This window comes from Eupeodes corollae, chromosome 3 (genome assembly GCF_945859685.1).
Source record: "Eupeodes corollae chromosome 3, idEupCoro1.1, whole genome shotgun sequence".
Lineage (NCBI taxonomy): Eukaryota > Metazoa > Arthropoda > Insecta > Diptera > Syrphidae > Eupeodes > Eupeodes corollae.
Genome location: NC_079149.1, coordinates 75,037,808 through 75,061,275, shown reverse-complemented (window position 1 = coordinate 75,061,275; position 23,468 = coordinate 75,037,808). Strand labels below are relative to the sequence as shown.

The 23,468-nt window shown below is 35.7% G+C and overlaps 2 protein-coding genes, 1 long non-coding RNA gene and 3 pseudogenes across 3 annotated transcripts; 3 read left to right on the top strand and 3 right to left on the bottom strand.

The window, feature by feature from the left end:
• Window positions 1-834: 834 nt before the first annotated feature.
• Window positions 835-2,361, top strand: LOC129950613 (tyrosine--tRNA ligase, mitochondrial-like; annotated as a pseudogene).
• Window positions 2,362-4,222: 1,861 nt separating this feature from the next.
• LOC129950612 (tyrosine--tRNA ligase, mitochondrial-like) lies at window positions 4,223-5,859 on the top strand (annotated as a pseudogene).
• Window positions 5,860-6,855: 996 nt separating this feature from the next.
• LOC129951441 (uncharacterized) lies at window positions 6,856-7,761 on the bottom strand. Its single transcript, XR_008782187.1, has 3 exons — window positions 7,633-7,761; window positions 7,217-7,576; window positions 6,856-7,156 (listed from the first exon to the last, which is right to left on the bottom strand). It is a non-coding gene; the product is annotated as an uncharacterized LOC129951441 (long non-coding RNA).
• A 4,038-nt stretch (window positions 7,762-11,799) lies between these two features.
• Window positions 11,800-14,199, bottom strand: LOC129950611 (uncharacterized). The gene is made up of 2 exons (XM_056062543.1): window positions 12,737-14,199; window positions 11,800-12,007 (listed from the first exon to the last, which is right to left on the bottom strand). The coding sequence occupies exons 1-2, from the start codon at window positions 14,197-14,199 to the stop codon at window positions 11,800-11,802; spliced, it is 1,671 nt and encodes a 556-aa protein (XP_055918518.1).
• An 85-nt stretch (window positions 14,200-14,284) lies between these two features.
• LOC129950610 (uncharacterized) lies at window positions 14,285-15,509 on the top strand. Its single transcript, XM_056062542.1, has 2 exons — window positions 14,285-15,374; window positions 15,439-15,509. The coding sequence occupies exons 1-2, from the start codon at window positions 14,285-14,287 to the stop codon at window positions 15,507-15,509; spliced, it is 1,161 nt and encodes a 386-aa protein (XP_055918517.1).
• Window positions 15,510-21,603: 6,094 nt separating this feature from the next.
• LOC129952396 (viral IAP-associated factor homolog) lies at window positions 21,604-22,920 on the bottom strand (annotated as a pseudogene).
• Between the last annotated feature and the right edge of the window lie 548 nt (window positions 22,921-23,468).

Here is a 23,468-nt window from a genome sequence, read left to right as displayed (position 1 = left end):
TGCAACGTCCGTGTCACTCATATTTTTCTAACAAAAAATTCGCATATCCATTCACATCCAAAATCTACGAAGAAATGATGCTTGATGTGTGTATATTCAAGGCGAAAAAAAATTTACAAACACACTCGCACATGCTTGATGAGATTTTGATGCGTGTATATGCCGCTTAACAGGAACACATGTAACACATGTAACCATAGAGGAAATATATTATCTAGAGTCCCGACTTAATGGGTTTGCTCTCTTTCGGCCTACAAACTAAATTGGGAGGATTTTGTCCATAGGTATAAGCATGTGTTAGTTGTCCCGTGCATTTCTTATGGGACCAAGCCAATTTGAATGTAGTTGTTATGGAATTTGTGCCCATATTGCTTAACCGCGGGGGAAAAAACTATGAGGTGAACTCAGCCGTTCAAAAAAGAGATTCGTTGAATTCAAAAATTGAAAAATTAATGCGAAAAGAAATAAAAATTAATTTTGCAACTTCTTTTTAGTGAAAACTGTGCTAAAAATAATATTCAACGGCTTTTGGCAAACAAATTCTATAATTTTTATGAAAAGTTTAGCTAAAAACAGAATAAATCATGCCGAAAGTATAGGCGCACCCTAGAACTGCAATGCGAACGTGACCCAATTTGAGTTGTACCCAGTTTTGGCAGATCAACAGCCAGGTAAGTATTTTGACATTGAAGATTAAAAAGAATACAAAATACAATTTCTGCAATTTAAACTTTAAATAAATCAACACAAAAGTGAAAAATTATAAAAACAAAGTTGTTAATAGTACTCCTGATTAACTGTTTTATCTATATTATATAAATAATTTCATACAAAATGATCCAGAGTCTACTATTTCATCGATATAAAAAGTGCCCTCATCATATCCGAAGAAGTATTTCCCTACGTAACTTGGCTCTAGATTCTTTCAGGATCTCTTTCCAGGCACCGCTGTGTAAGTTGTATATTGTTTTGTATGTTTATAAAAACTATAAGAAATCGTAATGAATTATATTCTGTTCTTCTTAAAACGGTAGTCCGGAAATGGCAAAACTTTTCACAAGTAAACAACAAACAATCTACGCCGGCTTTGATCCAGCTGCCGATAGTCTACACGTTGACAATCTCCTGGTAATAATTGGACTTCTACATGGCATCGAGAAAGACACAATCCAATTGCGTTAGTTGGAAAAGCTACGGGTCTTATCGGTGATCCTAGTGGCAAAACAAAAACAGAACGAAATAAACTAGGGTTGTCGGTCATTAAGACAAATTAATTGTTATAGAAAAACACCTTAATAGAATATTCAAGAATCATCAGGATGGACTTTGGGGCAAAAGTGAAAACAAAAATGACCTATCTCCTATTAGGTAACTATAATAGAAACCTAATGTTCTTTAAAAACTCAATCGTTTTGATAATCTTTCTTTTAGAGTCGTCAACAATGCATCTTGGTACGAAAATCTGCATTTAGTAGACTTTGTTGCCAATATGGGAAGACACTTTCGAATGGGATCAATGCTCTCAATATTGTCAGTCCAGTAGCGACTTGATAGTGCAGCTGGAATGAGCTTTACCGAATTCGCATATCAAATTTTCCAAGCTTATGACTGGTTGCATTTCCTTCAGAAATACAATTGTCGCTTTCAAATGGGAGGCAGTGAACAAATGGGTAACTTAATGACTGGCCACAAACTATCAGCAGAGTATAAAAGAAGAAATCAGTATTTGGATTGACACCTCCTCTTGTGACCAACGAAGGAGAAGACAAGTTCGGAAAATCTGCTAGCAATGGTATTTGGCTGGACGAAGAAAAAATGTCGCCATTTGTTCTTTATCAGTTCTTTTTGAAAATGCCAGATTCTGAAGTCGAGAAGCTTCTCAAGTTGTTCACTTTTATCCCACTAGAAGAAATTGCATTTCTCCTTTAAGAAAACAAAAAATAACAGAGAAGAGAAAAGCACAAAGAAGATGTGATGCTTCTAGTCCATGGAGGTGATTTTTAATAAACAAATAAATCACTTCTTTTAGCTATTTAAGCTTTTCTCATTGCAAAAGTATGTCTAAAACAAGACGAAAAAGTCACAGAGGCGCTCTATAAGAAAAATGTTGAACAACTAGGTGAACTGAATTACAACGAAATCCGATCCAGAGCCTGGACTATCCATTCTTGATCTGGCACTAAAAGCTAAATGTTTTACAACAGAGAGTAAGTGAAAAGTGTTATGTTTTTGCTTGAGGTAATTTATTTTAAAATTAAAAATCTTTCAGCTGATACTATGAGAATCATCACAGCTGGAGAGTTCTATATCAAGCAAAAGCGAACTCAAAACTTCGCACTAAAGCCTAGTACATACTTGTGAACCATCTCGTGAACCCATACAAATTTCAGTTTTTGGTTCACCCGTGAACATGCTCGTGAAGCTGAGTGGAGAACAAAGTGGAGAGTTTTCGTTCACGGGCAATTCACGTGCAAAATGTGTACTCACAAGTGTGTACCAGTGAGCAATGTCAAAAGTTCACTTTCTCCACTGGCGAACGTTCACTTCACGAGGAAGTATGTACTAGGCTTAACATCACACTAACTCATCAGCACTAACATCATACACCATTTCTATCTAATAGTTCAAAATGTTAAATGTCACCTTTTTGTTGTCAAGGATGAGCATATGAATAAAAACAATTTGTTTAGCTTATATCCATATTAAATTTTACGTTAATTAATATTAATAATATTGTATTCTTTTTTGTGATAAAAAAAAATGTAATCATTAAATATGTACACTTCCTGGTTTGTTAACCATGTTTATATATTTTTTTAAATACAATGAAATTAATACAAATATGTTTTTAAATTCCATTCGGCACTCAACGTTATAATTAGTGACATAATATACATACATTTAAGGCTTTTCTAGGCTCACTAAATTCAAGCTTTTTTTTCAAAAAAAAAAAAAAAATTGATGATTTCAAAATCTACAATATCTTTTTCAATATTTAGGACTTCAATAATAGCTTCGCACGTTTCCATGACAATTCGATCAATAGACTGTTCAGAAATAGCACTGATGAATTTTAAGTCTGCAAATTTATTGCCTGTAGCCAGAAACCGAAGAGTTATTGACAGACGTTGACTAACAGGTATAGCTTCTCGCATTTCGGTATCTTTTCTGATAATTTTGGGTGTTATCATTTCCAGAAGTTGGTTCTATGTGTCCTCATTCATGCGAACGAAATTTTTAAAGTCACTTGGCGAACTTAATTTTAGTTCATTTAAAAGATTTTTATGTGTAAACTGATTTCGTTTTTTCAGCCACTCTTTTATCCAGATCCGTTTTTTCCGCAAATTTGTCCTCTTCATTTTTAACGCCAGCGCTAGTCCCAGAGCTATGCAACGTCCGTGTCACTCATATTTTTCTAACAAAAAATTCGCATATCCATTCACATCCAAAATCTAAGAAGAAATGATGCTTGATGTGTGTATGTTCAAGGCGAAAAAGATTTTACAAACACACTCGCACATGCTTGATGAGATTTTGATGCGTGTATATGCCGCTTAACAGGAACACATGTAACACATGTAACCATAGAGGAAATATATTATCTAGAGTCCCGACTTAATGGGTTTGCTCTCTTTCGGCCTACAAACTAAATTGGGAGGATTTTGTCCATAGGTATAAGCATGTGTTAGTTGTCCCGTGCATTTCTTATGGGACCAAGCCAATTTGAATGTAGTTGTTATGGAATTTGTGCCCATATTGCTTAACCGCGGGGGAAAAAACTATGAGGTGAACTCAGCCGTTCAAAAAAGAGATTCGTTGAATTCAAAAATTGAAAAATTAATGCGAAAAGAAATAAAAATTAATTTTGCAACTTCTTTTTAGTGAAAACTGTGCTAAAAATAATATTCAACGGCTTTTGGCAAACAAATTCTATAATTTTTATGAAAAGTTTAGCTAAAAACAGAATAAATCATGCCGAAAGTATAGGCGCACCCTAGAACTGCAATGCGAACGTGACCCAATTTGAGTTGTACCCAGTTTTGGCAGATCAACAGCCAGGTAAGTATTTTGACATTGAAGATTAAAAAGAATACAAAATACAATTTCTGCAATTTAAACTTTAAATAAATCAACACAAAAGTGAAAAATTATAAAAACAAAGTTGTTAATAGTACTCCTGATTAACTGTTTTATCTATATTATATAAATAATTTCATACAAAATGATCCAGAGTCTACTATTTCATCGATATAAAAAGTGCCCTCATCATATCCGAAGAAGTATTTCCCTACGTAACTTGGCTCTAGATTCTTTCAGGATCTCTTTCCAGGCACCGCTGTGTAAGTAGTATATTGTTTTGTATGTTTATAAAAACTATAAGAAATCGTAATGAATTATATTCTGTTCTTCTTAAAACGGTAGTCCGGAAATGGCAAAACTTTTCACAAGTAAACAACAAACAATCTACGCCGGCTTTGATCCAGCTGCCGATAGTCTACACGTTGACAATCTCCTGGTAATAATTGGACTTCTACATGGCATCGAGAAAGACACAATCCAATTGCGTTAGTTGGAAAAACTACGGGTCTTATCGGTGATCCTAGTGGCAAAACAAAAACAGAACGAAATAAACTAGGGTTGTCGGTCATTAAGACAAATTAATTGTTATAGAAAAACACCTTAATAGAATATTCAAGAATCATCAGGATGGACTTTGGGGCAAAAGTGAAAACAAAAATGACCTATCTCCTATTAGGTAACTATAATAGAAACCTAATGTTCTTTAAAAACTCAATCGTTTTGATAATCTTTCTTTTAGAGTCGTCAACAATGCATCTTGGTACGAAAATCTGCATTTAGTAGACTTTGTTGCCAATATGGGAAGACACTTTCGAATGGGATCAATGCTCTCAATATTGTCAGTCCAGTAGCGACTTGATAGTGCAGCTGGAATGAGCTTTACCGAATTCGCATATCAAATTTTCCAAGCTTATGACTGGTTGCATTTCCTTCAGAAATACAATTGTCGCTTTCAAATGGGAGGCAGTGAACAAATGGGTAACTTAATGACTGGCCACAAACTATCAGCAGAGTATAAAAGAAGAAATCAGTATTTGGATTGACACCTCCTCTTGTGACCAACGAAGGAGAAGACAAGTTCGGAAAATCTGCTAGCAATGGTATTTGGCTGGACGAAGAAAAAATGTCGCCATTTGTTCTTTATCAGTTCTTTTTGAAAATGCCAGATTCTGAAGTCGAGAAGCTTCTCAAGTTGTTCACTTTTATCCCACTAGAAGAAATTGCATTTCTCCTTTAAGAAAACAAAAAATAACAGAGAAGAGAAAAGCACAAAGAAGATGTGATGCTTCTAGTCCATGGAGGTGATTTTTAATAAACAAATAAATCACTTCTTTTAGCTATTTAAGTTTTTCTCATTGCAAAAGTATGTCTAAAACAAGACGAAAAAGTCACAGAGGCGCTCTATAAGAGAAATGTTGAACAACTAGGTGAACTGAATTACAACGAAATCCGATCCAGAGCCTGGACTATCAATTCTTGATCTGGCACTAAAAGCTAAATGTTTTACAACAGAGAGTAAGTGAAAAGTGTTATGTTTTTGCTTGAGGTAATTTATTTTAAAATTAAAAATCTTTCAGCTGATACTATGAGAATCATCACAGCTGGAGAGTTCTATATCAAGCAAAAGCGAACTCAAAACTTCGCACTAACATCACACTAACTCATCAGCACTAACATCATACACCATTTCTATCTAATAGTTCAAAATGTTAAATGTCTCCTTTTTGTTGTCAAGGATGAGCATATGAATAAAAACAATTTGTTTAGCTTATATCCATATTAAATTTTACGTTAATTAATATATTCTTTTTTGTGATAAAAAAAAATGTAATCATTAAATATGTACACTTCCTGGTTTGTTAACCATGTTTATATATTTTTTTAAATACAATGAAATTAATACAAATATGTTTTTAAATTCCATTCGGCACTCAACGTTATAATTAGTGACATAATATACATACATTTAAGGCTTTTCTAGGCTCACTAAATTCAAGCTTTTTTTTCAAAAAAAAAAAAAATTGATGATTTCCAAATCTACAATATCTTTTTCAATATTTTGCTTAAAAAAATGTTGAGAAATGGTGTTCTTCAGTTTGAACACATGTAGCTAAAATCGAAGTTTAGGTTGGTAATCAGCATCAAAAATTATCTCAAACGAACTATTTAACCTTATTATACCCGCGCATTGGTCAGTGAGACCGTAAAATTACCTTTTCTCAAATATGTTAGTAACGGTGTAATTTAGCAATTTAATTTATTTATTAAATACAAAAAAAAATAAAGATATTCGAAGTAGAAGAGAAACTACGGGCTTTTTAGTTTCGGTTTGAGAGACCGTGCGCGGGTATACGTGTTATTTTTTTGACGCGGGTATAGAAAGGTTAAAACCATAAAAGTTACAATTAAGGTTTTTTAAAACTTGAGGTAGAATAAAATGAAGACTCATGAGTCTGTTGACCATATAAAATCGCGAACACAGGAACATCATAAACCAAAACATCAGAAGAATAAGAAGTTTCAAACGTGAGTTATTTAAAAAATATGCAATTTAATTTAACGGATGATTTTTTCCAATTTGAAAAACGAGCAAACAAAAAACAGGGCAAAATTTATATCGTTTAAATGGGTGTTTAAAAATTCCAACGAACATTTTAGTTATGTAGGTCCCCTAAACCAAAAAGCACCAACATCTTTGAATTCAAAACAATTTCTTTATTATTAAAGTAAAGTAAATCATAAATAATTTTGAAGAAAAATAATCCTAGTCAGCAAAGAAACAGTAGAATATACAATATATTCAAAATTACACAATAGCTCAAAATAAATAAACAAGTTGTTTGCAAAAAAGATTATTTTCTAGATATACATAGAAATAAATCTAGGCTTCAATTTGACCAACTTTTGCAAAAACTGCGTGTTTTCGACGTCCTTTCTTTTCGGGCGTGTGTATGGATTCACAAAAGTATATTTCATCAAGAAACTAAGGGTAACATAATCGCCTGGTTTTAGTCCCTCTTCAGGTGTGAAGTTCAATTTGATTGTTACTTTATTGGACTTTCTCCAAGTGGTGAATCTATAAAAAAAATAAGAGAAACAACATAAGAATTTCCAATTCGATTTGTTTGTTATTTACTTTGGTTACTTTCGTTGAACTTTTATTTGAAGTCGATCATTCGTCGTTCCTCTTCCTTGGTTGGCAGTTTCATAATGGTTGTGGTCATATGGTACATCGTTGGGTTAGTTAACTTGAGGATCAATTCAGTGGACGTGCCAGGCTTCAGTGGATTTTCACAACACACAAGCAGAACGTCGGGCACATGGTAGTGAGTAAACAATTGAATGCGATACTTGATCGATCCTGGATGGTACTCCGGCTTGATGACATTGTGTTCGCATTGTCGACAACACAGGGACCGTTTCCGCTACGAATAGAGGTTATTCACTGTGAATGGTTGATCGGCAGGTTGACCATGACGCTACTGAATTGTGGTGACTATAAAGAAATTAATTTTTATTATATAAGGAAATCTGAAATGAGAGTTGACTCACTTTTTTTGATGTTGATTTTCTGTGTGAAAATCGATGGAATCCACTCGCTGACATCGTCAGTAGCTGCCGAGAGACTGATTTGAATCTGTTTGGCTTCTTGGGGATTCTTGTCGGCCCAGCTCATTTGCCTCCCAATGATTGCCACCGTTAAGCCAGTGCGATCCTTAGGAGCAAAACGAATGGATTCGTTGTAGATTTAAAATTTGAACTGACTTACAGTTAAGGTTGGACATTTTTTGGAGCCTTCCTGCGATTGTTTCGATATGTATGTAATGGAGAAGGGCGTCAGCGGTCAACTATTACATGGCAAAACATCCACTTGCATCATTGACTTGGTGGTGTTGTTTCTAATGGTTTTGATGGTGACACCTCCACCGTCAACGCCTGCGGCAGCTATTGCCGTTGAGAAGTACATACAAAAATAATGGGCAGTATTTTTAGTTAAAAATATTGATATTATTTCGTTAAGAGAAATATAATATACAAAAAACTTACCTGCAAATCAGCGCCTTGTTTGGTTTGCCTTCAAGATTACTCAAGGGAAATTGCTTCCTGCATTATGGCACTATCTAAAATGAAAAAAACAGACTTTAAAATATATCGATTATTGTTGCACCTCCTTCACTGCAATTTGACTTACTTTTTATTCAATGAAGTGAACTTGTATATACCCCCTTCATTATAAAGAATTTTGGTCTGAAAAATATCAAATTATATTAAAAATCAAAACAATTAACAAAAACTTACTCTTAAAATCCGAAACCCATTGTTTTGTTTTTCAAAATTGATTGTCATTTTTGACAGGTCACAAAAATTCCATAAGTTTCTTTTTAGCCCAATCCCCCATTTTGCTTTTTTTTCTCCACTCACATGTATTGACCGATAGTGAATTTGAGAGAGTTTACCTCGAATTTGGGAGAGTTCACCTCGAATAAAATTTGGGGGTGTTTCAGGTAGGACGGGTACCGGTCGGGACTCTAGATAATATATTTCCTCTATGCCTGTAATACAGAACACTAAACAAATCCATACACATAATGACAAAGTATCAACAAAACATATGAATACGAATCACCTAACCACCGCAATGATATGCATTAACCGTCAGTACTGAAAACTAACACGGACATAAAACAAAGTTTCATTCACATGCAACTTAACAATTCAACCAACTTAAACGACAATACACAAAACCCAGATCTCCTCCGGAAAGCACCCATTGCTTTCCCATGGAATTTCTCTCTACTGAGGTATGGAGAGTTTCCATGGAGACCAACAATGAGGCTGCATCACTTTATATTACACTTACAAAACAACATTGAACAACATTTGAGTAAGTACGAAATTTATTTGGTTATTATTTAATTATTCTTTTATTTTCTTATTTTAGGATTGGGGATGCGGTTCCTGACCAGGCGTCCACAACATACCTTCCCGGAATAGGGCTCATAAGTCGATGCATAGATTGAAAAATTGTAGTTTTTTAAGTCGTTTGCGTTGACATTCTTTTGCGATTGGAAATTCAAAATCCCAAATCGGACAATGTCACAAATGCACAATCACCGATCTAATTGTTTTTAACATTTTCGGCAGGTGAAGGTTGCGGGCGTACAATTATGTAAAGTCACTCTTGCAACATAATTAGGGCAATTTGTAGGGACATTCCTTTGTCGACGTTGGAAGGCTTGACCTACTTTTTTTTGAATCATTTTCAAATGAGACAGACATTTTCAAACCATGCTTATAATAGTGGGAACATTTTTTGTTTAGTTTTCTTTTAGGGATAAATAATTAACAAGAATGACTCATACATGGTACTTTAACTTCAGAAATTTCTTGAGAAAATTCAATTGTTATTAACTTTAAATAAGATGTTATTGTAATCGGTCCGATTTGTCGAATTGAAAATTTTGACATTTTAAGGTCCCTAGAGCCAATAAAAGATTTTTTTAAGAAAGATGTCTGTGCGTAAATAATTTTTTTTATACAGATAATTATGTAGAATTATACAGAAAGGACTCTCAAACAAATTGAGGGGGGGTATTTTTAATTTGGAATGTATTTCGTCAATTTTATGGTTTTTTATCTTAATTCCTGTAACCACGACATCTCAATGTCATTTATTTAAACCTTTTTAGTTCACCTTAATGGCAACACTTACTTTATTATATGTATGTATCTTAAGTTGGTAGATCTGGAATAAATTGATTTTTGAATTAGTTTCAACGACAACGGACGTGTTTTTAATTTTCTAGATAAAAAAGTTCCTTTTTTAATCGAATATCTTCCCATGAGATATTACTTTACTTACATGGCGCAGTCGGTAACTCTAAAGAACAACAAATCATACTTTTACTCTTATTAATAAAACCAGAACAGCAAAAAAATCAAACCAAAATGTCGCTTCTCGACAAATTAATAGAAACAACGACCGACGCTTCCATCCTTAACCAATTCACTCTTGATTTTCTTAAGAGTGAAATCAAAAAAAGAGGATTGGAAGTCAAGGCTACGACAAAAGATGATGCAGTTGAAATCATCATACAAAACAAACTTTCAAGTACAGCCCATTACAAACGCGGGCACCTCAAATAGTCTACTTTCTGCACCAGCAAACTTTTGGGAATTGCCAAAAATTGGCAGAACTTCGAAGGCGAAAACAAAGATAACTGGTCAGCATGGCTTATGGCATTTAAGCAAAGATTCATCAAGCAACCAACACTGCGAGAATGGAACGAACGGGTCAATGCACGAGTTCAACATCCAAACGAGTCAATCACACAATATCTGAGCGGTAAGTTGGAAATTATAACTAAGGTTCCAAGTGGTATAAAGATTCCAGTCGAAGAACACTGACCGCCGACTCATGCGTATAGGCGCTCCCACCACATTAGATAAACTCTTTGAAATAGCCCAAACTCTTGATGATGACACAAAATACACTGTAAAACACATTCCAAACGATAAACAACAACCATACATAAATAGCACTTCTCAACAGCATAACAATAACTATCCATCTTCATCCAACCAACAATATAGTTTCCAAAAACCTACAGCCCAAAATGATAACTTCAAAGTAAATAGTTACTTATGTCCACGTTGCAAAAAATATTCGCATCCAGTCTCTCAATGCCACATACCATGCACCATCTGCAACAAAACAGGTCATTCAATCAACAACTGCTCAAATAAAATTCCTCCAAAGCAAGCAAATTGCGCTTTTAACACAAAAGGTGGCGATTGTATTTGATGGAACTCCTATTTCAACACTCATCGACAGTGGTGCAGAACAGTCAGTTATCGACCGCCGTTCAATCCCATCAAGTTATTGCATCCAGAAATATTATGGACCTTCAATCACATCTATAAACAGCGAGTGCAAGCCAATTGGTCAAATAGATCTATTTATATCTGTAGGTGACATATCTTGTACATTTGGCCCAGTAGCAGTTGTAAGCAATACTCAAATTACACTCATACTTGGCAGCGATTGGAGAAAAGCCAACAACTTAACAATAATTGTTGAGTCGAACGGCGATATCCAAATTCTTAAAGATTCAGTCACAGACGATGTCAAAACCAGCATTAATTCTTGCATTTCTAAGGGCATACAAAGCATTCCAACTAGACTATCAAAAGAAACTGAAGATCAGATTTCATCATTTACAAATCTTACTTCTATCCAAATTGTAAAGTTTCAACAAATAATTTACAACAATTTGCAAGCCTTTTCGACAGATGAAGACGTCTTAGGCCATTGTACGATCGGCGAACATTCTCTCATCACCAGCGGCGAAATAACAGTCTTCAGAAAGCCATATCGATACTCATGGAGCGATCGAAAATTTATAAACGAGACCGTAGAAAATTGGAAACATCTCAAAATAGCTCGAGACTCACAATCAGAATATGCTTCACCAGTAGTGATAGTGGTGTTCGCAGAATAAAAGGCCAATGCTTGTGCTTAGTTCAAGAGTACTTTAATAACTAACTAGTCTATAACATAATGAGAATTCATAATTTTGTATATGAGAGTATGTGTGTAATTCAATCTATGTACTACATTAATACATACTACACATCTCCCCTTTTAAGAATAAAATTAATTACATTTTCAAAATATTTACATTTCAATAATTTGTAATGATATTCTAAGTATATTTTCTATGATGATGTATACCGGTTTGGTTTAAATACTGTTCGACCATATCGAGTTGTTGTAAGATAATTGGGATGTCTAGTTAAGTCAGAACTTCTCGTGACCTCTTCTCCCCCTTTAGAGTCTTCATTAGTAGTTGGCACATTACTTGTTATCACATCATCTGTCGGTTCGGGTATATGTACCTCATTAGATACATAAGGAATGTCTTTTCTGAAAGAATAAACAAGGTGAAATGAATTTCTTCGAAATGTACCTCTTTCAGTTTCGACGAAATAGGAGCGTGGTGAATCAGCTTAGTTCAAAATTCTGCCCCAAACTTGCAGATCTCGAACCCAAACGATGTCGCCAGGCCGAAAATCTGGGCGGCTGTGGACACCATGTCTATTGTTGAAATTGGTTGCTTGTTTTTGTTTCAAAATTTGTTCTTTATGCTGGAGTTCATCCTGTCTAATAGACTTTGTACGCAATTGCTTGGCTGCAAGTGGTAAAGTCGTTCGTAATCGTCGGTTCATCAATAATTCGGCAGGGCTATATCCATTTGCTTATGTGTATAGGAAAAATTAGGTTTTCCTTCGGCTTTTTTGGTCACTTTGATCGTGGCAATGAAACAAGGTTGTTACATTAACTTTTCCCGACGTTTCGGCAGGGGTTGCTGCCTTCCTCAGGGGAACTTTATTAAACATGAAAAATAAAACACATAGTACAATATTGTGGACAACAAGAATAAGAAAAAACTTACAATTTAACAATTAAATTTTAAAACAATGTAAAAAAACACTTCTAATTAAGAAGTTCAGTCTATAACTACAAAAAAACAAAGAAAAAAGCTCTTATGAGGAAACAAGTGAGCAATATACAGATGATATACTCTGTGTGTCTTGCTTGCGATTCATATTGTTTTTGTTTTTCAGGATATGGAGCGTTTCGAGTGTATATCGCTTGGAAGTATGTTTTTCCGTTTGAAGAACTTTAACACAATCGAAATCCGGAGAATGACCTTTGTCTATTGAATGGGCCGCCAATGCGGTTTTAGCCAGGTTATTGTTTTTGATGTCAGATTTGTGGTTGGACAATCTTTGGCGCAAGAATTGTTTGGTGGTTCCGATGTAGCAAAGGTTACATGTTTCGTCAGGTTTACCTTTGCAGTTTATTTTATAAATCACATCAGTGCGTTTATCTCTGTCTATTTTGGTCTTTAGTTTGGTGAAAAGGTGTCTAATTGTCTGGTTAGATTTAAAAGCCAATCGGACATCTTGGATGTTTTTGGTGACAACTTGCTTAAAACTCTCAGCCAGTTTTGGAACGTAAACAATGCTTTTGAAGTATCCTTTGTTGTTATCCTCACTTTGTTGTTTAGCGCGTCTGCATTGTTGTTGTAAAATTAAGCCACGAATAATTGCTGGCGGGAAACCGTTGTCGCTTAAAATTTTGGTCACTTTGATGGTATTTGAATGGTGGAATCTTACGTCACTTAACGTAAAAACTTTGTTAATTAAATTGGAAGCTGTGTTGAAGATTATGTGTTTGGCTTGGTTGGACCGGAAGTTGATCAGACGTCCTGATGCTGTTGGTTTTTGAAACCAATCAAACGACAATTGAGTGTCCATACGGTGGATTTTGACATCAAGGAACGATATAGAACTGTTGTTTTCGTTTTCAACAGTGAACTGTAGTTTGGAGTGGAATCCGTTCAGGATCAATAATAAGTCTGCGACTTTGTATTTGTCCATAACCGCAAATATGTCATCAACATATTTCACTATAAAATTTGGTTTTGCATTACATCCAGTTAAACATTCGTCAAGTAAATGGTCCATTACCAAATCAGCAATAGTGGGCGAAAGAGGGTTACCCATTGGCATTCCAAAAATTTGTTTGTAGATAATGTCCTTAAACTGCAAATAGTTGTTGTCTTTTAAGCAAAAATCCATGATTTCAATAAATTTAGTTTGGCTGATTTTGGTATGTCTGCTAATCGTATCCCATTTCTTTTTAATAATATTAATAGCCAATTGTACTGGGATGTTAGTAAATAATGAAATAACATCAAACGAGACCAATACATCATTACTTTGTAATTTAACATTTCTCGCTTTGTCAACAAATTCGTAAGAATTTTTTACAGTGTATTTTGTTTCATTCGTCACTGATTGTAAAATTCTACCAACAAATCTGGAAAGCTCATAGCATGGTAAATTCAAAGATGATACAATTGGACGCATGGGCATGCTTGGTTTGTGCGTTTTTGGTAGTCCGTAGATAGAGGGAAGCTGCGCGGTGTATGTTGTCATTTTGTTCTTTTCCTTATCGTCTATGTGGTTGTTGTTGTTGAGCCACTTAACCAACTCATTGTTTCGGTTTTGTAGTGTTGTTGTTAAGTGGCTCAACAACAACAACCACATAGACGATAAGGAAAAGAACAAAATGACAACATACACCGCGCAGCTTCCCTCTATCTACGGACTACCAAAAACGCACAAACCAAGCATGCCCATGCGTCCAATTGTATCATCTTTGAATTTACCATGCTATGAGCTTTCCAGATTTGTTGGTAGAATTTTACAATCAGTGACGAATGAAACAAAATACACTGTAAAAAATTCTTACGAATTTGTTGACAAAGCGAGAAATGTTAAATTACAAAGTAATGATGTATTGGTCTCGTTTGATGTTATTTCATTATTTACTAACATCCCAGTACAATTGGCTATTAATATTATTAAAAAGAAATGGGATACGATTAGCAGACATACCAAAATCAGCCAAACTAAATTTATTGAAATCATGGATTTTTGCTTAAAAGACAACAACTATTTGCAGTTTAAGGACATTATCTACAAACAAATTTTTGGAATGCCAATGGGTAACCCTCTTTCGCCCACTATTGCTGATTTGGTAATGGACCATTTACTTGACGAATGTTTAACTGGATGTAATGCAAAACCAAATTTTATAGTGAAATATGTTGATGACATATTTGCGGTTATGGACAAATACAAAGTCGCAGACTTATTATTGATCCTGAACGGATTCCACTCCAAACTACAGTTCACTGTTGAAAACGAAAACAACAGTTCTATATCGTTCCTTGATGTCAAAATCCACCGTATGGACACTCAATTGTCGTTTGATTGGTTTCAAAAACCAACAGCATCAGGACGTCTGATCAACTTCCGGTCCAACCAAGCCAAACACATAATCTTCAACACAGCTTCCAATTTAATTAACAAAGTTTTTACGTTAAGTGACGTAAGATTCCACCATTCAAATACCATCAAAGTGACCAAAATTTTAAGCGACAACGGTTTCCCGCCAGCAATTATTCGTGGCTTAATTTTACAACAACAATGCAGACGCGCTAAACAACAAAGTGAGGATAACAACAAAGGATACTTCAAAAGCATTGTTTACGTTCCAAAACTGGCTGAGAGTTTTAAGCAAGTTGTCACCAAAAACATCCAAGATGTCCGATTGGCTTTTAAATCTAACCAGACAATTAGACACCTTTTCACCAAACTAAAGACCAAAATAGACAGAGATAAACGCACTGATGTGATTTATAAAATAAACTGCAAAGGTAAACCTGACGAAACATGTAACCTTTGCTACATCGGAACCACCAAACAATTCTTGCGCCAAAGATTGTCCAACCACAAATCTGACATCAAAAACAATAACCTGGCTAAAACCGCATTGGCGGCCCATTCAATAGACAAAGGTCATTCTCCGGATTTCGATTGTGTTAAAGTTCTTCAAACGGAAAAACATACTTCCAAGCGATATACACTCGAAACGCTCCATATCCTGAAAAACAAAAACAATATGAATCGCAAGCAAGACACACAGAGTATATCATCTGTATATTGCTCACTTGTTTCCTCATAAGAGCTTTTTTCTTTGTTTTTTTGTAGTTATAGACTGAACTTCTTAATTAGAAGTGTTTTTTTACATTGTTTTAAAATTTAATTGTTAAATTGTAAGTTTTTTCTTATTCTTGTTGTCCACAATATTGTACTATGTGTTTTATTTTTCATGTTTAATAAAGTTCCCCTGAGGAAGGCAGCAACCCCTGCCGAAACGTCGGGAAAAGTTAATGTAACAACCTTGTTTCATTGCCACGATCAAAGTGACCAAAAAAGCCGAAGGAAAACCTAATTTTTCCTATACACATAAGTATATATTCATTGGTCAATACATTATCCTTTATATCCATTTGCTGTTGTCGTTGCTCTGTACTCCAAAAGGGCAAGGTAAGGATCTTCATTTTTTTTCAAAAGAAGTTTGATGATTTTCACTGCTGACTCTATAAAGCCGTTGCTCTGCGGGAATCTTGGACTCGAGGTTATGTGTTGGAATCCCCAATGCCTGGCAAATTTCCTAAATTCTGACATCTCAAGCTGCTTAAACTGTGGACCATTGTCAGTTCGTACTATCTCCGGGATCCCATGTCTGGGAAATATAGATTTAAGTTTAGAAATAATACAACTTGCAGTTTGATTTTCCAATAAAGCGATTTCTGGAAACCGTGAATAATAGTCGCTGACAATTAGGTAGGTTTTTGATTTACAAAAGAAAATGTCAGCTCCAACCATCTGCCAAGGATTTTCTGGAGTCACAGTCGGAATAAGTGGTTCATGCCTCGGGGCAGTATGTTGAATGCACACTTCGCATCCTTTGACGACATGTTCCACTGCCTTTGCGCATCCAGGCCACCATTCTGATTGCCTAGCACGAGCTCTACATTTCTTGATTCCTAGATGGCCTTCGTGGATTCTTTTTAACATCTCGTCACGCATTGTATGTGGGATGACTAAACGATTGCCATACATCAGCATTCCGTCATTGATTGCCAGGCTATATCGATCATTGTAATATTGCTTTGCTTCGGGAGTAAGTTTTTGCCTTAAAGGCCATCCTTCTCGGACATATCTCGCAACTTCCATCAAAATTGTATCACGCTGTTGGGCTGTTTTGATTTCATCCAATTTATTTTCTGTTGCTGGTAGCTCTGAAATGATTGCCTTTACGAAAGTCCTTAAGTCTTCTTCGCTCTCTGGATTCTGGTTCGATGACTCAATTGGACTTCTGGATAAGGCGTCAGCTGCAATTAAATCTTTCCCAGGGGTATAGTAAATTTTAAATAAGAACTGCATCATTCGCATTCTAAATCTTTGCAGTCTGGGTGTTAATTCATCCAAGTTCTTGGAAGTGAAGATCGGAACCAATGGCTTATGGTCCGTTTCAATATAAAATGACATACCTGTTATGTAATCTCTAAATTTCTCGCACGTGGCCCATGTTATCGCTAAGGCCTCTTTTTCTATTTGGGCGTATCCTCTTTCGGTTTCACTCAGCGTTCTAGATGCATAGGCGACTGGTTTAAGAAAACCATCACTATCTTCCTGTTGCAAGACAGCTCCAAGTCCGAATGAGGAAGCATCTGTTGAAATAATTGTCTTCTTGCTTGGGTCGAACATTTTCAACACAGGTTCTGTAATCAAAATATTCTTTTAATTAAGAAATGCAATGTTTTGACTTACACCCCATGTAAAATTGACGTTGTTTTTCAAGAGCTCATTCAGTGGATGACAAATCGAAGCCAAGTTAGGGATGAATTTGCCCAAGCAGTTCACGAGACCAAGGAATTTTCTCAATTCCGCTACGTTCTTTGGTGGTGAAAATCCTTCGATCGCTTCAACTTTTGATCTTCCTGGATGAATGCCAGTGCCATCGATTCTATGGCCAAGAAAATTTACTGATGTTAAACCAACCTGGCACTTCTCGCGATTAAGAGTCACTCCCTTAGACTTCAACTTTCCTAGTACTTTGCGGAGATTACTGTCGTGATTTTCTATGGTCGACCCATAAACAAGTATGTCGTCAGTTTGACACACCACCCCTGGAATACCTTCAATTATGCGCTGAATCTGTTTCTGAAAAATCTCCGGTGCGCTTGAAATTCCAAATGGTAGCCTAAGAAAGCAAAACCTTCCAAATGGCGTCAAAAAAGTTGTCAGTAGCTGCGACTTAGGTGACAGTTTTACCTGCCAAAACCCGTCCTTTGTGTCTAATTTAGTGAAAAATTTAGCACCAGCTAACTGGGCTAGGGTGTGATCTGCGCTTGGCATGGGATGCACTTTACGTTCTATACACTCATTGAGTCGGTGAAGGTCAACACAAAGTCGTATATCTCCATCGGGTTTGGGTACTATGACAAGTGGAGCACACCACTCTGTTGGTTCGTCAACGAATTTGATCACTTCTTACAGCCTTACCATATCGTCCAATTTTGATTTTAATTTCCCTATCAATGGGATAGGCACTCTTCTTGCTGCATAAATAGCGTACGGATTGCTTGGGCTTTTTATTTTGATTTCATACTGCCCAGGAAGGCAACCTAATTCTTGAAACAATTGAGGAAACTCAATTTCAATTTGCACGTTAGATCGAATATTTGCACTATTTATATCGATAGCATTTAATCTCTGCAATAATTTTAGATGTTCACATGCCTTCAGACACAGTAATGGAGCTTTTAAGTGTTCTATGACATAAATCGTGGAATGTAAAAATCTACCTTTGCATTCTAATTTTGCTTCAAATGAACCGATTATTTGTAGGTTTTCTCCAACTGGTCCTACAAGATTGCGGCCACTGACTTCTAGAACAGTTGTCGAAAAAAAATTAGAGAAAACTAACGAAGGGATTACATTGACGGGAGCACCACTATCAAGAACAAAATTCACTTTGACACCATTAACGACAATGTCTTCGGTCCACTGGTCGCGGTTGCCAGTTGCCTTGGCATGAAAGGTACCAATAAATGTGTCAAGATGATTTGGGTTTGGTGTGTGCTCAGCTATAGAGTTAATATGTTTCGAAGAGTTATTATTCGATTTGCAAACATAGCTGAAATTATTCCACTTATTACACTTGCTGCAGCGTTTGCCATATGCAGGGCATATGCGTTTATCGAAGTGGGCATCATTACCACAAAAATCGCATTTCTTTTTTATTGTATTCGCTGAGAAATTCCCGGTTCCTCGATTACTGTTGACGGTCCGTTGTTGCTGTTCTTTTGGGCTCTGATGATGATTTATTGTTGGCTTTTGAGATGATCGTCTTTTGTGAACTGTTGCTGCTGCTGCCTCGTGTGTTGATTGAAACCGGTTGATTGATGGTGATGACGTATTTAGCTCTTGTTGCTGACGACGAACTGATACATTGCTGCGTATTACTGTGATTGCTCTTTCTAAAGTAAGAGATGCCTCAAGCTGTAACTTTTCGGATAAGCTTTTATCCCTCACCCATACAACTAACCGATCTCGAATCATCTCATCTTTGAGAGAGTTGTAGCCACAGGTCTCCGACAACCGGTAAACCGGTAAAAAAATTTTCGAAGGCTTGTAAAACCGATAGGTAATTCTTACAATCTTCTGCGCTTAATGTGAATGATAAAAAAATATCATCGGCTGCATCACCCATCACGTACATAAGAGTATTTATTTGGTTTTCTTGGGATTTTGTAGATAACCCAGACGCAATTCTAAAACGCTCGAACCTTCTTTTCCACCGGCCCCATTGAGAAGGATCTTCGAAAGAAAACTGGGCAGGAGCCTCGACCGCGTAATTGCTATGGTTAATAGTAACTTTAACATCTTTTTCCGACATTTTGCACAACAATGAAAAATTTAATCTTTTAAAAATGCGCGAATTCTAACTTAATTTATTTTTTTTTCCCGCGTGGTTTTCTTCATCCCACCGCTGCCACCATGTGGTGTTCGCAGAATAAAAGGCCAATGCTTGTGCTTAGTTCAAGAGTACTTTAATAACTAACTAGTCTATAACATAATGAGAATTCATAATTTTGTATATGAGAGTATGTGTGTAATTCAATCTATGTACTACATTAATACATACTACACAGTGATTGTAAACCAGCCTCACCATCCAAGCACACCACGTAGATTGACCGTAGACTACACGCATCTAAACAAAAAATTTTTGAAAGACAACTTTCCACCACCACATATTGATGACGACATAGAAAAACTTATCCAAACTGATTCAAAAATATTTAATGTTATGGATATAAGAACAGCCTTCATGACAGTCAAGGTAAAACCATCAGACATACACAAAACCGCCTTCGTTACACAAGATGGAGTATTTGAGTTGATGAGAATGCCATTTGGTTTGTCAAATGCACCCAAAACAATGGAACGCATTACACGACAAACTTTCCACAAAACCAGAAACACCATAACCTACATGGACGATATTGGCCAATCTGCCCCGACCATCGATATTAGATATTAGACAATTTTGAAAATGCATTAACAGAATTGATTAAGAGTGGCCTACGCATTTCACTTTCGAAATGCCAACTGTTCAAAACCGAAATATTCTTCTTGGGATATGGAATTTCCGCCGAAGGCATACGTCCAGATCCAAACCGTATAAGCTCCATAGACCGATACAACAAAGAATTCAAAACTAAAACAGATGCCAAATCTTTTCACGCATTTGCATCACATCACAGAAGATTCATAAAAGATTTTTCAAAAATTGCCCTACCAATACGCAACGCTTACAACTCTGCACCTTTCGTTTGGACAGAAGAAGCTGCAGAAGTAGTTGAAATTCTAAAGCAAAAACTAAAATCACCACCAATACTTGGGCACTTCATGAACGAATGTGCAACTGAGGTTCAAATTGACGCTTCATTAACTGGACTAGGTGCTATTCTCATCCAAAAGCAAAACAATCGAGAAGTCGTAATAGCGTATGCCAGTCGTGCACTAGCGGATACTGAAAAGAACCTCCACATACATCAAATCGAAAGCCTTGCCATACACTGGGCTATAACCGACAAATTTCACATCTATCTTTATGGTCTTAAATGCTTTACATTAGTTACAGATAATTGGACAACAGCATGCCTTCTACAAAATAGTAAATACAATCGCAAATTTGCAAGATGGCTCTTGGATCTACAATCTTACAACTTTACCATTAAACATAGAGCAGACAAACACAACGTATGTGTTGACTCACTATCAAGGATCCCAAACAGCATCGTAGCTCAACTCATTCTCAAATCCAACGACGAGACACAAATTTCATCTGCTCAAAACAATGATCCAGAATGTCAAGACTTAATTAAAATCTTAAATAATAACACAAACACAAACATAAAATAAAAAGAAACTATTATATTCAAAACAACATTCTACTTTACAAAAACAATAAAGGCTTCGGTCGGATTTATATTCCTAAATCATTGCAAAATGGCATTCTCGAGATGTGCCACGATAGCAGCGGACACATGGACCATGAAAAGACTTTCTCAAAACTATCCAAGCGATATTTTTGGCATTCAGCGGCCAAGGATTGCAAGCTGTATGTACACAGTTGCCGTACATGTCAGTTGTTCAATCACCGAACAAGCAAAAGAATCGAATTCCAAAAACCAAGAAGCATTCCTCCATTCCTGGAATCCTTGAAGTGTGAGTAAAAACTTTGCATTCACACTTTTTAGTAAAAAACAAAACAACTTAAAAAAGCACGTCCAAATAAGTTCCAATGTTTTTTTTCCTATTAAAAATGTTTAAGCATTTTTTTATTAATTTTTTTTTCGGCTGACTCGGAGTTAATAAAACACTTTAAAATTTGCATTCGGCTTTTAATTGTTCGTGGAACCTATGGTACCATTTTCTTTTTTATTATTATTTGAATATTTAAATATACATTCGAACACAAAAATAAATATTAAAAATCTAACATATTTCTTCTTAATTGCGAAATCAATAGAAATCAATGGATTCTAGGTCGCTGAGCATTTTGTCACTAGTTTGTTGCTTGGAATCTTCCTTGATTTCCGTTGGAATTGAACCACACTGACCGAACATGAACTCCAATTCATCGGTGGTGAATTTTTAACCACGAAGCTCCAAGGCACCAATGAATTGCTTTCTCATCTGGCCTTCAAAATAGATAAACACTATTGTCAGATGTTTTTCTGTTAAATTTGGGATGCAGGTAGTGGCTATCGACCGCAGGAACTTAATTTGTGGGAATTTTATGGCCAACTGTTGCATATGGTGGTGTATGAGCGAACAGAGCTGCACACTATTTGTGTACAAATGCAACACAACCCACATACCTTCTCCAGCTTTGGTCACTGAACCGAAAAGAGCCTTGTCTGCGAATGCTCGCATCTATGCCATTCGTTTGTGACGATATTCCTCGCGAACACTTTCGTCTTGGGAGTCTTCAAATTCGTCCATGTTCATGTCTTCGATATTTTTCTGCTTCTCACCACCAGTTCGCTTCTCAATGGCATTCTCGAGCATGGGTGGAAGGATACCTTTTGCACGGAAGACATCATTCCATTTGGATCCTGCATTTTTAAACAAATTAACAAAACAAGAAATGCTTCATTTGACAGCTAAAATCAAATCTAAAATTCTCACCACAGCAATTTAATAAAAAAAAAAAATCTGTCAAAACCGCATCGAATTGTTGTTGGATTTCGCATTTCAAAATGGACGTAATGTCAAAATTACAAATACAACAATGTAAACAAATGGGTGTTGGAGGGTAAAACGTACGAAAGATTCCGGTCTTTATATGGTGTGTCTATGCAAGAAATAATCAGGACAGTCCATACCGGACAAATAAAAAAGTATAACAAACGAAACACTTATCAGCTGTTAACTGACACTGACATACAAAACAACGAAAGCGAAGAAGAAGAGGGAGAGGAAAATTCCGAAATCAATGCTGCCAGGTATTCTATAAATGACAACTCTCTAAAGGCGAGCACACAGGACGGCGGCGGTGAACCATCAAATCGCAAACGAGAACACCAAAATGGTTTGATGACTACAAGTGTTAAAAAAAAAAATCAATTAAAAAAAAAAAACAAAAACAACATACCATGTAACCACGACATCTCAATGTCATTTATTTAAACCTTTTTAGTTCGCCTTAATGGCAACACTTACTTTATTATATGTATGTATCTTAAGTTGGTAGATCTGGAATAAATTGATTTTTGAATTAGTTTCAACCTTTGTATATATAATTGAATAGTACTATCATGAAGAAGGAACGCTCGACCTGACATCTTCTTACGACTTCCTAAACAATTCGTTTCACATGTTTTGCATGTGGAATGTATTGGGGTGTGAGTAAAAATGAGCGAGAATTCCAACATAAAATAATAAATTTCCAGATTATTAGAAAAAACAGAAGATAGAGAAGAATGTATACAAATTCAGCGAAAGTTCGAGGGAGTCAATGAAAATACATTTTTGTTATAATTTATTACTTATATTTTGTATAATTTGTTATTTTTATTGTTTGATTGGTGGATTGGCAATGAAATCATTTAAAAAAACACACAGGACAAAAAATAGAAGAAAAATTAGAATATAAACTTTTTGTGGTTGCCAATTAGAAAAATTAAGGTTTTCCCTATTTTTTTCTAATCATTTTCAAATGAGAGAACCATGCTAATAATAGTGCGAACATTTTTAACTTAACATAGGAAGTTATTGTAATAGGTCCGATTTGTCAAATTCAAAATTTTGACATTTCTCGACCTTCAAGGTCCCTAGAGTCGAAAAAAAAGATTTTTAGAGAGTTGTCTGTGCGTGCGTGTGTA

Excerpts from the sequence above, each read along its gene's own strand:
- LOC129950611 (XM_056062543.1), bottom strand. The coding sequence starts at position 14,199 with ATGTGGTTGTTGTTGTTGAGCCACTTAACAACAACACTACAAAACCGA. Across the intron at positions 12,008-12,736 it reads ACGGAAAAACATACTTCCAA|AAAAGACATTCCTTATGTAT; the intron begins GCGATATACACT and ends TTATTCTTTCAG.
- LOC129950610 (XM_056062542.1), top strand. The coding sequence starts at position 14,285 with ATGCCCATGCGTCCAATTGTATCATCTTTGAATTTACCATGCTATGAG. Across the intron at positions 15,375-15,438 it reads TTATAAAATAAACTGCAAAG|ATTGTCCAACCACAAATCTG; the intron begins GTAAACCTGACG and ends CTTGCGCCAAAG.